The 13757-nt window shown below is 57.6% G+C and overlaps 5 protein-coding genes across 5 annotated transcripts; 1 reads left to right on the top strand and 4 right to left on the bottom strand.

Annotated features, from left to right (window-relative positions):
- Positions 1-1246: 1246 nt before the first annotated feature.
- Positions 1247-3192, top strand: J3D65DRAFT_117132 (uncharacterized protein). The gene has a single exon (XM_066793787.1). It carries the CDS (start codon positions 1516-1518, stop codon positions 3154-3156), a length of 1641 nt encoding a protein of 546 aa, XP_066651329.1. The 5' UTR covers positions 1247-1515; the 3' UTR covers positions 3157-3192.
- A 1526-nt stretch (positions 3193-4718) lies between these two features.
- On the bottom strand, positions 4719-6689 carry J3D65DRAFT_606594 (ferric reductase NAD binding domain-containing protein; the record flags this gene model as incomplete). Its single annotated transcript, XM_066798450.1, has 2 exons — positions 4719-5891; positions 5955-6689. The coding sequence occupies 2 exons, from the start codon at positions 6687-6689 to the stop codon at positions 4719-4721; spliced, it is 1908 nt and encodes a 635-aa protein (XP_066651330.1).
- A 596-nt stretch (positions 6690-7285) lies between these two features.
- Positions 7286-9338, bottom strand: J3D65DRAFT_117216 (cytochrome P450). The gene is made up of 3 exons (XM_066793789.1): positions 8767-9338; positions 8227-8668; positions 7286-8179 (listed from the first exon to the last, which is right to left on the bottom strand). Exons 1-3 carry the CDS (start codon positions 9036-9038, stop codon positions 7376-7378), a joined length of 1518 nt encoding a protein of 505 aa, XP_066651331.1. The 5' UTR covers positions 9039-9338; the 3' UTR covers positions 7286-7375.
- On the bottom strand, positions 9200-11423 carry J3D65DRAFT_117161 (salicylate hydroxylase-like protein). The gene is made up of 2 exons (XM_066793788.1): positions 11032-11423; positions 9200-10979 (listed from the first exon to the last, which is right to left on the bottom strand). Exons 1-2 carry the CDS (start codon positions 11072-11074, stop codon positions 9640-9642), a joined length of 1383 nt encoding a protein of 460 aa, XP_066651332.1. The 5' UTR covers positions 11075-11423; the 3' UTR covers positions 9200-9639.
- Positions 11424-11919: 496 nt separating this feature from the next.
- J3D65DRAFT_560307 (meiotically up-regulated gene 113-domain-containing protein) lies at positions 11920-13347 on the bottom strand (the record flags this gene model as incomplete). The annotated part of the gene is made up of 2 exons (XM_066797463.1): positions 11920-12690; positions 12772-13347. The coding sequence occupies 2 exons, from the start codon at positions 13345-13347 to the stop codon at positions 11920-11922; spliced, it is 1347 nt and encodes a 448-aa protein (XP_066651333.1).
- Positions 13348-13757: the final 410 nt, after the last annotated feature.

Below are 13757 nucleotides of genomic sequence, written 5' to 3' on the forward strand. Positions count from 1 at the left end.
GTGTTTGGAGTCCATGGTGGCGGATAGGTTGTGAGAGGATGACAAATTTGATGTCTTTCATGTGCACAGCACAGCAAGACTTGGAGGGAAAGGAGGCGAGGGCCGGTGTCGAGGGCGAGGGTCGAAGAAGGTGATGGCGAGGAAGGAACCGTTGGTGAAGTCGAGATAACGTGTAAGTGGGCGGGGCAGGATGCGAATGGTAGTCAGCGCTACTGCATGACCCCGCGCTAGCGGGCGAGTGTTTGAGAAGTTGCATGGATCGAGGTGAGTGGCTGAAGAGCAGCTTCTGGAGAGGAGTGGTTTGAAGGTTCGCGTTCATCCAAGGCGCAGCTTCATGGCTGGATGGTGGGAGCAGGAAAAAAGGAGAGGCACGAGGTCAATGGTGGAGAAGCAGAGCGACGGATGGGCTCATCTCGCACGAGAGCATAAGAAAGATATGGTTTGCCGAGAGTTGATGGCATGTCGTGTCTGGGAGATGGTCAGCGATGGAAATGAGAGGCAGGGGCTGGAGTCGGTTGTGCACAAAAAGCAATGAGATGGGTCTGCAGGAACAGAGACAGGGACAGAAACAGGAACAGGCAGGCTTCGGAGAAAATCATGTGGGAGCAAGCGAAGGTGGTGAGGAGGGTAGGGATGAGATGGCTGTCAGAGGGCGTACATGTAACCAGGGATGAGGTCGCGTGGCGGCAGCGGACCCCTGGCTACCCAGACACGCAACGGGTTTATTGTCAGGCGGTAGGCGGAGGCGCAGGGATAGAGACTCGATGGAACGCTGTGAATAAGCCAGCCAAACAAACGCTGAAGAATGAATGCATTTGGATTTGACTTTGGATTCGGATTTGAAGCCGGAAAGGAATGCGTGTCGATCAAAAGTGGTTGCCGGGCTGCCGGGCCAGATCGACCCCAGGGCCGGCCACAGCTTCGCAGGGCACCAGCGCCTGTCGCGTCGCGTGTCAAAGCAGCCCAGCCAGCACCGGCGCCTGGCTAACCGTTTCACTTGGCCACCCACACACAGCATGGATTCGTAGTCGACGGCGACGAGAGCAACAACAACAACAACAACAACATGTCACGACTCTTGCAAGCGTCGACTCGCTCGCTGCGGTCGGGTGGGCGAGACCCTGAGGTGCACCATGACGTGAGTGTTTCACCAGAAGCCGGGGATCCCAGCCACACTCGCTGCCTTCTGCTTCTTCGCCGCCCCGCCTCTCGACAACTTCACCTCTGCCACCCATTTTCTGTGCATAAACATACAATACAAATCACCATCATCGACTGCCACCATGCCTGCACCTTGCTCGCTGCTCTCCACCACCACGCTGCGCCCCCCACTTCTGCTGCGTGCCCATTTGCCGGCTGTGCCGAATTCCACTGCAGTCTGCCAGAGGTTATTCACCACCATCATTTCGTTTCTCACCACCCATTCGACCCTCCATTTCTTAAACCTATCAGAAACGCCGACTGCCGCCAAACTCAATTGCTCCCTCCGAAATAACAAATCCACAAGTCCCCGTCATGGCCGCAGAGTCCGCGGTACCCATGCTCCCCTCCACTCGCCCCATGCCCACGCCCACCGCATCTTCGCAGGCCACCAGATGCTCCCTGCGACACACCAGCACCAATCGAGACGGCCCCAACTCCCCTACCGCTACCTCTCCCCGACCCTCCCCGTCAACAAGACAACACGCCGAAAATTTGGACCATGCTCTGCAGCTGCCACGTCCTACACCTCTCTTGACGCCTGGAACCTCGCCCTTGTATCCTGCCCACCTCGACCACGACTTCCCCCTTTCCTCCACCAAGCTTCCCTCCAAATCCCTCCTCGACTCGTGTAGACCGCTAGTTCACCGTGCAACCACCTGCGCCGCCCACCTCTCCTCCTCGCCTCCCAAATCTCTGGCTTCATTCATTCCCTCGCGCCGGGCCCCAGAACAAAGCCTCGACCACTCCGCCGCCGCAAAGTCCTCCTCCCTCTTTGCCGACTGGTTCAACGGGCCCTCCGTCTCCTTTCAGATTGGCTTCTCCTCCAGCTCCGACGAGGATTCAGAGTCAGACATTGGCAGCGATTCGGACCTTGGACTCGAAGACCTCGACACCACCATCATGGACAGCGGCAGCTCATACACTCGTGCTCCGCCAAAGGCTCGCACGAGCATGGCCTCCAACCGTCAGAGCACCGTCTCAGTCAATTCCACCCAGTCTGCCGCCAGCAAGCAAAACTTCTTCACGTCCCTCTTTTCCCGCGGCCCCGCCACGCACAAGTTGGATCCAAACCAACCTCAGGATCTCCTGTCCGTCATGAACATTGACGAGGCCCTCTTTCCAAACGGCCAACTGGACCCGCAGGACCCGGCCTCCTATCCAACGCTGCTCACCTCGAGCAAGGCACTGCTGGAGCAGTTTCAGGCTTCGTACAAGGCACTACACTTTGCAATGCAAGACACTCGTCTGGAAGAGGACGCCATGATGGAGGAAAAGAAGGAGGCGGAAGCACGGGCCAAGCACCTGCAGATCCAGCTCGACGCCTTCAAGTTCGACCTGGAGAAGCGCGACAAGGAGATCCACAGCCTGCGCGAGCAGCTCGAGGCCGAGCGGCAGATGCAGCAGCAGGACGAGGCGCGCGCAAGCCGCAGCCCGGTCAACTGCAAGTGCGAGAAGCGCCAGAGCGCCGCCAGCAACCTGACGGGGGCCGCCGAGTCTGTCATCTCGGACCGCGACTCGGGGTTCGAGTCTGAGAGCGAAACCATTGCCGTCGAAGATGGCGCCTTTAGCCGTCCGGCGTCGATGGTCTCTGACGCGGATGAAATCGACCTGTGCCCCACGCCGACGTCGACGGCCGGCCCGACGTCCGCTCCCCCTGCTGCTGCTGCTGCGGCCCCTCGCCCGGGCCACATGAAGCGCAAGAGCACCTTTGACAAGAATCTGGTGCAAAAGCGTCAGTCCAAGCAGGGCGCCCCCTCGCCACCTATGCGCGCCAACCAGCCCATCGTGCTCAGCGGCGGCAAGATTCGCGTCAACGACGCCGCGTCGGGCCACCAGCACGTCGACCTGTGGCGCGAGAACCACGTCTTGCGCGAGCGCGTGACGGAGCTCGAAAAGGTCGTCGACGAGACGCTCGGCATCGTCGGCGGGCTCGAGGCATCAAATGTGTGTTGAACAGACCTGGACGACGACCACCTAGAAAAGTCGTCGCTGCTCTGGCGGCTTCTGCCTCAGGCAACTGCGTCATCAGACAGCGACGACGCGGAGATGGATTTCCTCGAAGACGGAGACGACGCGCCCGAGGAGTACTGGCGCTTGATTGACAAGATGGACGGCGACGGCGCCATGGGAGGACAACGTGCTAAAGATACCAAGACCGCCGCGAAAAGCGCTGCGGCGGTCAGATGCCACATTGCCGAGCTTCATTCTGTGCGGGTTCCAAAGAGCAGGGGGAGGGGCACCAAGAGGGGCGTTCGCTGTTCGCTGATGGAGAGGATTGAGGAGTGACTGGAGGCGACATTTTCACCCCTGCAACCCCAAACTCAATCATCTTTTAGGCGATGCGCACTAAACCCAGTCGGTGGTGGAAGGGACGAAACGTCCTTCTCGTTGGAAAGCATCATCGCACTGCTGCTCTGTTTGGATCAGATCGGAGGAACCCGCCCTGTTTTTTTCTCGATTTTTGCCTTTTTTTTCTTTTCCCTCTTGTTTTCTTCTTCTTCTTCTTCTCTTCGATGTCCAATTTGTCCTAACTTTTACATTACCTACCTTACACTACACCACCCAACCAACCAACCCAACCCAACCCCCCCTTGACGACATACTACTAGAAGAACACCCACCACCACTACAAACGAGGAAATCATCACATAAACTACCTTACGCTACAAATGACGACGGGTACCACTCGCCTCAAATCATAAATTATACCTTATTCGATAAGACTGCGGGCCCCTGGATTGAACCTTTCTTTCTCTGCCGTTCTGTTCGACTGCGTTTTTCTCAGACGGCACAAGCAAGGGAGGGGGGAAAGACCGAAATCCGCCTTCCCCTGCCTGTCTTGTCCCTCGTCGTCGGAGGTCGGCTGCGCTTCCCTCATGGATGGATTCACGTGTCTGCGCTTTCTGGCTTCGGTTCTCCCTTCTCCCCTGTTTCTTCGTTGCCTTTTACTTTTCTTCTATCCATCTTCTTCTTCTTCCCTTCGCCTTGAAGATAGACAACCTTTACGAGACAAACGGATGTACGGCACAGCAGCAGCAGCAGGAGCAGCAACATACAAATAGACCTCATACCCTTTCAACAGCCAGACAGACAGACTTGTTTATCATCCACTTTTCCCTTTCTGTATATAGATACTCTTACAACGACGATGACTTTTACTCCTACTTTTATTACCACTACTTGAGCACGCCCGCATTGCGTCTTCCTCTCCGTCTGCCGTGCCGCTGCGGTCATCCTATATGCTGTGCGGGTCTTCTTCTTTGAATTCGGAGGCTTGGTCAGGTAGAGATACCGGTAGCCACGTGCCACAGGACAGACAAGAACCAAAGGACGGGAGAAGCATCGCATGTCCAGCCGGTACTGGAGTGCGACTGATTCTCACGTGCATTAAACATTCACACAACTGAAAGTTGCGTCTCTTCCTCAAATGTCCCTAAAGCCACACAAAGCAAGCTGTCCCCGCGATTTCACTCTCAACTCCCTCCCTTATTTCATCAAATACACACCACCACTCCCTACCAGCTAAACGTCTCAACGTGCAACTTGACCTCAGCCACGTCGCCCCGCCAAACCGCCTTCTGCTCCGCCGCGCAAGCATTCGCAACCGCATCGTTCAACCCGCTCGGCCCACACGAAAAGACGAACAAACGCTTGCCCGGCACCGCCGTCGTCTCCCTCTTGACGTCTTCCCTTGGCTCCGGCCGGCCAGGAAACACGTCGCCGACAGCCTTCATGCGCTCGTACAGCGGATCCGGCACAGCGTCGACGCGGATTTCCTTGCCCTTCTCCTTATCCTTGCCCGCCTGCGCGCTGTGCTCGCTCAAGAAGCCGCCGTCGCCACCCGTGACGTGCAGGCGGACCTTGACCTGGACGGACCCAGCCGCGCCGACGGCCTGCTGCAGCTCCTTGGCCGCCCACTCGAAGCTTTGCGGATCGCGAAAGACCCAGACCAGCGTGATGCTGTCCAGCCGCACCCGCCGACGCGTCAGGGCGGCCATGTGCAGGAGCCAGGGGAGACAGGCCGACACGCCGCTGCCGCCGGCCACGAGCAGGATCGAGTCGTAGCGTTGCTCGAGACGACGAGGGTACGGGAACCCGCCGTAGGGCCCGTCGACCGAGACGGACGTGTCGAAGGCCTCGTCTTCGGAAACTTTGCACTGCGCTGCCAGACGGCGGGTGAAGCCGTCACGGACCTTGACGAGGAAGACGAGGGTGGTCGACTCTTTGGCCTTTTCGTCGTCGTCGCTGCCGCCGCCGCCCCGCGTCGGAGCCGACGCAATGGTGAATGGATGGTGGTCGTACGGGGCGAGGCGATTGAAACGCAGGAAGCAGTGCTGCGCGGGCGTAAAGTTGAAGCTCTCGGGGCGATCAACCTCGATGCGGACCAAGTTTGCTGGAAGTAGCTGCACCGTCGCTTGGGCGCCTACGAACCATGGCGATCTGACATTGGTCGATCGCATGCACCAGAAGAGGCGGACAAGCCAGGACGCCAGCCAGACGGCCAGCGTCACCCAGAGATAGGCCCAGGAATCGCGCTCATTGCCCGAGTGCCAGAAGAGCAGGCCGAGGTAGGTGATGGAAAGTAGAATGTGGCCGACGTAGAAGGACTCGTAGAACCGCTCGCGCACTTGACGGATGGAGAAGACACAGAGCCCAAAGAGCATAGCCAGCGGCGGCGTTCCCGAGTACTAAGATTTCAAGTCTGGTCAGCTTCAACCGCAATGGTAAAAGGCTGGAGCTGCTCCACTTACCTCGGACACGCCGGGAGAATTGTAATAAAACTCGCTCTTGACGCGCTGGAAGCCACCGTTGCCACGATCTCGAACACTTGCAAGGAAAAACGGAATGGTATGGATCAAGCTGACGACAAAAACAATCCAGCCGACCCACTGGTGCACAATGTTGAGGCGCTCGTGGCTGATGCCCGTCAGCAGGGTGACGATGTTTGCTTTGCCGGCCAGGGCAATCAGGATGGGGTGGCAGGCAAAGGCAATGAGCCCGCAGCGAATGGCAATTGGCGGCGACCCGTAGCCAAAATGCGGGCGATAGTAGGGACGCTCGGCAAAGATGATGGCGGCCAGAAAGACGACGGTGATGAGGAGAAAGACGACAAGACCGGCCCGGGGCAGAGCAATGCACGAGTACCTTTGGCCCTTGGATCGGTAAAAGGCGAAGCGTCCAAGAGCCCTGGCTTTGTCGAGTGCTCCAGCGCCGGACTGTTGTGTAGAAGAGGCGGGACGAGACGAGGCACGCCTGTCCATGATGGTGTTGCAGGCGTGCCAAACTGCCAACACGCCGACGGCGGCAATCCAGTAGTAGGCGGTCCAGTGGCCGTAGACAAACTGGCCAGCCCAGGGCGTCTCTGCTTGTGAAGCATTCTCAGCGGCGTAAAAGGCTGTGCAGCACTCCATGGCCTTGACGCAGCGAGGGTCGCTGACGGGCAATGCGGCGACACTTGGGTCGCATTCCTTGCTACCCATGTCCATGCTGAGGCGACGTTGTAGGCAACACTTGGAGGGTTGTGCAGATAGTCGAGGTTAGCTAGTTGTCACCGGCTAGGATGACTCTGGCTATATTTGTAGTTGACGGGTGGTTGATGCAGCATGAGCAGCTGCCGTCGATGAGCCAGCCACCTGAGGCAGGAAGCGCAAACGGAAAACTAGACGACGCAATACCGTACGCCTCAGGTTCCTTATTCGGGATGACAAAGTCTCTCAATCCACCGCACTCCTGCCGTCTGGCGGATGGTAGAAGAAAGCCATGATTGTGGCATATGGTACATGCCAGTAGTCAGCCAGCCCGCGGTACGCTACCCGCAAGAGGAAATGCCGGATTCGGCAAGGAACCGACTGTGCGGCATGCGGGAGAAAAACTGGCGCAAACCTGCTCAACCCTCGACGTCCGAGTAAGGGAGGCTGACAGTTCCATGGACGGGAAGAAGCTGAGGTGCAGAATGGACTCTTCGAGTCGAGGGCCCGTCATCTTTCGCTAATCGCACCAGACAGACGACCCATCCAGACAATCTGATGTATATCAACAATGTCATCGCGATCAGTGACCGACTTTTAGTCACTGCAGCTGCCCCCCCGTCAGTCAACCTTCTCCGTTAACTTCGTCTTGTCCGACCAACCACGCCAATCTGTTTTCATAGGTAGACCTACGTCTGACTCCCTTACCTCCTCGTCAACTTTACTCTCAAAGGCCCGATCAAATCCGCAATGGCAAAGCTATGCGTCGGCGGCATCCCACCCACGCTCTCATCCCCCACCAACTCCATCTTGTACCTCCTAATCAAGCTGACTGCGACCTTGTTAATCTCCGCCGTCGCCAAATTGCGTCCAATACAAGCGCGATGGCCGGCGCCAAACGGCATCAGCAACTTCTGCCGCGCGCCGGCGTCCTCGCCGTCCGTCGCCCACCGCTCGGGCACGAAGCGCTCCAGCTCGCCGCCAAACACGGATGGGTCGTGTTGCAGCGCAAAGCTACAGACAGACACGTCGGTGCCTCCAGGGAGTAGCGTCGAGCTGCCAATGCGCGCGCCACCTGCAGGTACGACGCGCATGAGCGGCATCGTGAAGACGGGCGACATGCGGTGGGTTTCGGTGATGGAGGCAGAGAGGTATCTGAGGTGTGTTGTTGCGCTGTAGGGCGTGCAGGCTGCAGCCGCATCGGAGCCGTCACTCTTTTCCCCTGAAGACGGCACTTGCGACAAGACTTCGTGTTCGAGCTTTGCAAATACGGACGGATTGTGCAGCAGATGCCAGAAGAGAAACGTGATGGTGGTGGCCGTGGTGTGGGAGCCGGCGATGATGAACCCAAAGGCTTCGGTCTGCACGTCGGCAATGTCCAGCGTCCCGTCCTCGTTGTTGCCGCCTTTAGCAATGCCGCGCTCGTACTCCTCGATCAGCTTGGCCAAGAGGTCACGCCGCGTTGGGTCTGGCTTGCTGAGACGAGCAGTCACGCAGTCAATCGCCATCTGGAGGAATCAGTGGTTGGATTCAGGGGATACCGGAGGTAGATTACCTGACGAAGCTTCCCTCTCCCCTTCAACACGCGTTGGACGAACGGAACAGGCACATGTCCCAAATACCGGTTCACATACGGAACCAACCAAGGCAGCTGACCACTCAGCATGGCCAGCATGAGGTGATCCTTCAGGGGCGGCATCGCATTAACATCGCCCTGTTCCAGCATGCCAAAGGAGCGAGCAAACGCCAGCTCGCCCAGCACGTCGATGACAAAGAACGCCACCCAGTCCTTCAAGTTGATCGTCTCGCCCGCGTCCGCAGCGCGGTCGAGCCGCGATATCAGCTCGGCCAGGCACGCGTCGATGTGCGGCTCCATCTGCACAACCGACTGCATGGAGAAGCCCGGCGTCAGCGCGCGCTTGCGCGCCGAGTGGATCACCTCGTCCGTGGTGCCGAAGATGTTGGGCCGCAGCGCCGTGAAGCCGTTGTAAAAGGAACTGCAAGAAAAAATCACGGTAAGCTAGCGTCTTCAACACTACACTTCCACTCATCCCCCAGAAGCCACGTCCCCAGACACGCCGCTGAGCTCGCCCACCTTTTGACCCACGACTTGCCGGCCAGAAAGACATCTTTGACCGCGTCGCCGGAGCTGATGTCGACGTGATTGGGTCCGATGCGCACGATGCGCCCGTGCTTGCGGTGCAGCTCAAGAATCGCATGTTCGTAGTCGCCCCGCGCAACGTGGTACACTTTCCACAGGTTGGTAAGGGCCGCGACGCGTGGGCCCGGGTACCTGGCCAGCGGGTGGAGAAACGCCAGATAGACCAGGTAGAGGGCGAGGAAAGCGGGAATGATGAGGCCTAGCATGTTGAAAGCAGACCGCCGGCAGGTCAATCACTGCGGCATGACTGTCATCGTTTGAGGGGCGTTTCGCGAATAAGTATTTCTGGCTGCGAGACAATTGGTTTGCGTGTTGTGTGACGGAACAGCCGGTAAACGGTGGTGGAGCGGCAAGTGACGGGAATGGGAAGCTCGGGAGCTTGCATGTACCCCGCAAGTCGTCAATTGACCAATGGGAACCAGCCGACGTGTAGTGAAACAACAAAATAGCGTCCGCTCAAGTGCTGTAACTATTCGTTGCGGGCCAACATTTCAAAGCCTCGGTCTCGCAGCTTAGCCGGACAACGAACTGGAAGTCCTCGCAAGCAAGTGCGGACGACAGACGGCTGCAGTGGAGCAGGAATAGTGTCATGTCGAGATTGCCCTTGGCTCGACGGCTGCTGGTAGATCAACAACGCCCGACTCGCGACGTGGATTGTCCAACGTTTGCATTGACCATGGCAGCATGCCACGTTCTGATTCTAACATCGACAGCAATCTAAAGGACCTGTTGTAAGCAACGCAGCAAACGCTCAAACGACGCCAAAGCAGAGAGGAGAACAGAACAAACAACGCAGCGCAACCAGCCTTACAACGAAGCACTGTGGCCATTCGACCCATTGGCCTTGGGGGCGTCAATCTCCTTGAACAGCCTGTCATACTCGTCCTCAGCCACCTTCATGCAATCGTGGCCATAGATCATCTTTTGCACCTCGGCATCCGCCCACTTGTCCGGCACCTTGCCGCCAGTCTTGGAGCCGTTCTTGAGCTCCGCAAACGCCTTGTCGCGCTCCTCCTTGGCCTTGCCCTCGCCAAGGTGCAGCGCGCGGCCTGACGCCGCTGCCAGCTCGACCAGCGTCTCGGTGCGCTCGCGCCGCAGCTGCTCGTACACGCGGAGCGTCTTGTTGACCGTCTCAGTGCTGGCGTCGGGCATCTTGGACAGCACGACGCCGAGGACGGCGGCGTCTTCGATGGCCTGCGCCGCGCCCTGGGCCAGGTGGGGAAGCGTCGGGTGGCATGCGTCGCCGACGAGGGCCGTGGTGCCGTGCACCCAGGTGGGCAGAGGCGAGTGCACGCGGAGCTTCCACTCGACGACCTCGCCCTCGGGGACGAGATCCAGCATGCGGTGGATCATGGGGCAAAAGTCGCCAAAGACCTTGAGCATCTCCGTCTTTGATCCCTTGGTGGTGTAGGTTATTGAGGGGGCTTCCGCAAAGTTGGTGTCGGGCTGGATGGTGGAGATGTTGTAGATGGTCTTGTTGGAGATGGGATACGCGATGATGTGGCGCTTTTCGCCGATCCACCGCGTAACGCACTCCGCGTCGATGAGCTTGGAGAGGTCTGGGTCCTTCTTCATTTCGTCTCGCGTCAGGAGAATGCGGTAGGCGGCTTGGCCAGTGTCTACGACGGATGCAGTGATGTCGAGTTCCTTGAGCATTTGAGCCCGTATGTTGCTCTTAACACCATCGCAGGCGAGGAGAACGTCCGTCTCGACTTCGTACGAATCTCCGCCCGCAGTTGGCTGGACCACGAACTTGGCCTTTGGACCAAACGACTTGACTTCTTGTACGATGGATCCGAGGTGGAAATGGACTCCAGGCTGTGCCTTTGCACCATTGTACAGTCCTCCAGCGAGCGACGCCCGGTGCCCAACCATGTGCGGAAAGTCATACTGCTCGCGAATATAGTTCAGGTCCACGTATGCCAGCTCCTGGTCCGTCGAGCCTTGCCGAATGCTCGTTCCCCTGAGGTCTACTGATTCGGCCTCAATCTCTTTCCATACTCCCAGATTGTCCAGTACCCGAGCCAGGTTTGTTGCCAATTGGATGCCGGCTCCAACGAATCCAAGGTCTGGCGCAATCTCGTATACGTGAACGTTCTTGAAGCCGCGCTTTCCGAGTGCAAGAGCGCTTGCCAAACCGCCCATTCCTACAAATCTTGGTGAGCGATGTCGGCTTTTGCTGAAACAATGGAAAATTACCTGAGCCGATGACAGCGATGTGCAAATCATGAATGCTGCCCATATTGTCAAGAGAGCTGTCAATGAGAGGGTCGTGGGTGCAGAGCGTTGGAGTTAAGATAGAGGCTTGCTATATAGCAGCCAAGGCTATCGTAGCTCAACTTCCTCGATCACCGGCAGTGTCAATCGGAGCAACAGACATTACGTTGACGACGCGGGGCACCCCGCAGTCGCCAGCCAGCAGAGGCCCACGGCAGTTCAGGCGGCGGGGCGGGAGCGGCGGTGCCATGGCCTTGGTTTGGCTAGTCTCAGGGTCGATGACTACCTAGTCGGGCGTTATTCTGAGACCGATGTTTCTGAATGGACGGCATCATCTCCAGAACCATGTCTTGATTAAAGCCGCGTCGACGACGTCGGAGGCGGTTATTGGCTTTTCCGCCTGTCGAATTTCAGGCGGTGGCAGAATCATCGGAATCGGGCGACGGTTCTTGTCGGCTGCAATTTTGGTGCCGATTGCGCTGCCTCGGGGTTACGCTGTCGGATCCGACTGTGACGGCCGAGTATCACTGGCTGGCAGACTTGTTGTTTGCATACATTTGAATTCCCGTTGACCCTTCCCTTGTAGATTTGGATGATCAAAGACAGTCAATGAGTATAGAACACGGCTGTCTATGTGCCGTTTGTTTGCCAGGGCCAATGTAAGCAGACCGAAACTGTGCAAGGTCCTTCAAGAACACCACGGCAATGACGCAGCAGGTGCCAAAATGGAGACCGCTTATGCTGCAGAAATTTGGACGCTTTGGAGAAAGCGGAAAAGATGCCAAACACCGCAAATATGCTCAACATCAATGTTGAAATGCCAAAAACAAAGAGACACAGATCGAAAAGATGAAAGAGAAACAGGAAACGTCAGGAAGAAGCAGCAAGCTCCTCGGCATACCTCACCCACCTCCTTACAACCTCATCAACAGCCTTGACGCCGTCCCTGCTTGCTTCAACTTCAAACCATTCTTTGTGTTGCTTGCCACACTCTTTGCAATCACGCATGACGCGTTGGTCCATCAATTCGATGTGAATGAGTCGCTCGACCCGGTGGACGTGCGGGCACTTGCGCACCCCCTTGGCATCCGTACCGTCTCCCTTGGGACCTACCAGAGTAGATGGCCCGGGCGAACCAGATGGCGATGCTTGTGGAGAGTGCACATACGGATAGTAGCGGACCAGGGAAGGCACTTTGCCGCATTGACGCTGCCATTCATTCATGCGCCGGTAAACGTTGTTGGCGCGACCTATTTTGAGAAGAATGTGTTTGTCTTCTTTTTTGCGAGACTTTGAGTTGCCCGCAACGCCTCGAGGACTGCTTCCGTCGGCTTTGATGCTGTACGAACGCAACAAATCACTGGTACGGCGGTTGGCATCTGGCCGTGAGGGCGCAGAAAGAAGATCCGAAGCGTCTCTATCCGAAGGTTTGGCGTCGTCGGTCGTTTCTGTCAGCCAGAAGATGTAAATGAAACCTGGCTCGTCGCTCTTTGAAATTGGCTTAGAAGCTTCAGCCAAAAGTTGGGAGGCTTTTTCGGGAGAGACTGATGAGGGAATAAAAGATAGGAGCCACGATGTTTTGTTGCTGGGATCTATGGTTGGAGATGATTGGTCGGAGGGACGAGGCGATGGTCGGGGCGGCTTTGATTGTTGCGGTGGTCGCGAAGTCTGAGGGACCTGGCTCATTCCTGGCTGGTTGCCCTGCTGTCGCTTGCGGCGCACAATTTCGTAGTCGTCGTCGTTGTTGCCCAGACACATGCAGCAAAGCGAGGCCCAAAAAGAAGGCTCTTCCTTCTTTACGGGAAGTCGATATTCACCACCAGAGGCGGCTCCTGTAGGCACAGAGAGAAGCGGTCCTTGGACGTTGTTCCACGTCGGAGGCCGTTGAATCTTGCCTTGGCCGCCACTCTGTGCTGTCTTGTTTGGCTTCCTGCCAGGCTTGGTGTTGCCATCTTCAACATCGAGTATCCCCAGCCGACCAACCAATGTGTCTATACTGCTCCTCTCTTTCAAGGGCACAATGTGGGTGTCTGCTCGGGCCGGCTTGTTTGGCGTGCTCGAGTTCTTTTGCACCAACTTTTCAGCTTGGTCCTTGTGCTGCCAGCAAAAGAAGGCGGCGGCAGTCTCAACGTCGTCAATTCGGCTAACGGCCAGGACACCGTTTTTGGAGGGCTTGTTGGCGGATATGTCGCGGCGACAAGGCTTGCCAGCAGACGTCAGTCCCTTGCAGGTAGTAGCAGGGTTCTTGGAGTCGTTGCGGCCAAGACGGGCCTCGGGAGCGTGGGAAAAGTGCGGCATGTCCAGGCACGGATTGGCAGGGGCGGAGCGAGTAAAGAGTGGGTTAAAGCGAAAATCTGGGGGCTAGGTAGAGTCGGCGGCTAGTCAGCAGAGTTGATGATGGAAGTTGAATCAACCTGGGTCTCCCGGGGGCGCCGAAGAGGTGGTTAGGAGAGCACATGGTTCGAGAGTTGACATGGCGTCACAGGGACAGGCAGCCAGCGGTGTGTGGCAGGGCAGGGCAGGGCAGGCTATGGCCTTCCTTCGTATACGGACGGCTGGTGGGGACTCGACCGAGAGGAGGTTGGCGTTGGGTTGGCCAGCGTCGAGGCACAGGCACAGGACCTGCAGCCGGTGCGCCGCGCCACTGTGGCTGAGGGACGTCGGGTCGGTTGGCTCCACACGTCCTCCAATAGAGCCGACCTGCTGCA

Source organism: Phyllosticta citribraziliensis, assembly GCF_038025025.1.
Source record: "Phyllosticta citribraziliensis strain CPC 17464 chromosome Unknown J3D65scaffold_12, whole genome shotgun sequence".
NCBI classification, from domain to species: domain Eukaryota; kingdom Fungi; phylum Ascomycota; class Dothideomycetes; order Botryosphaeriales; family Phyllostictaceae; genus Phyllosticta; species Phyllosticta citribraziliensis.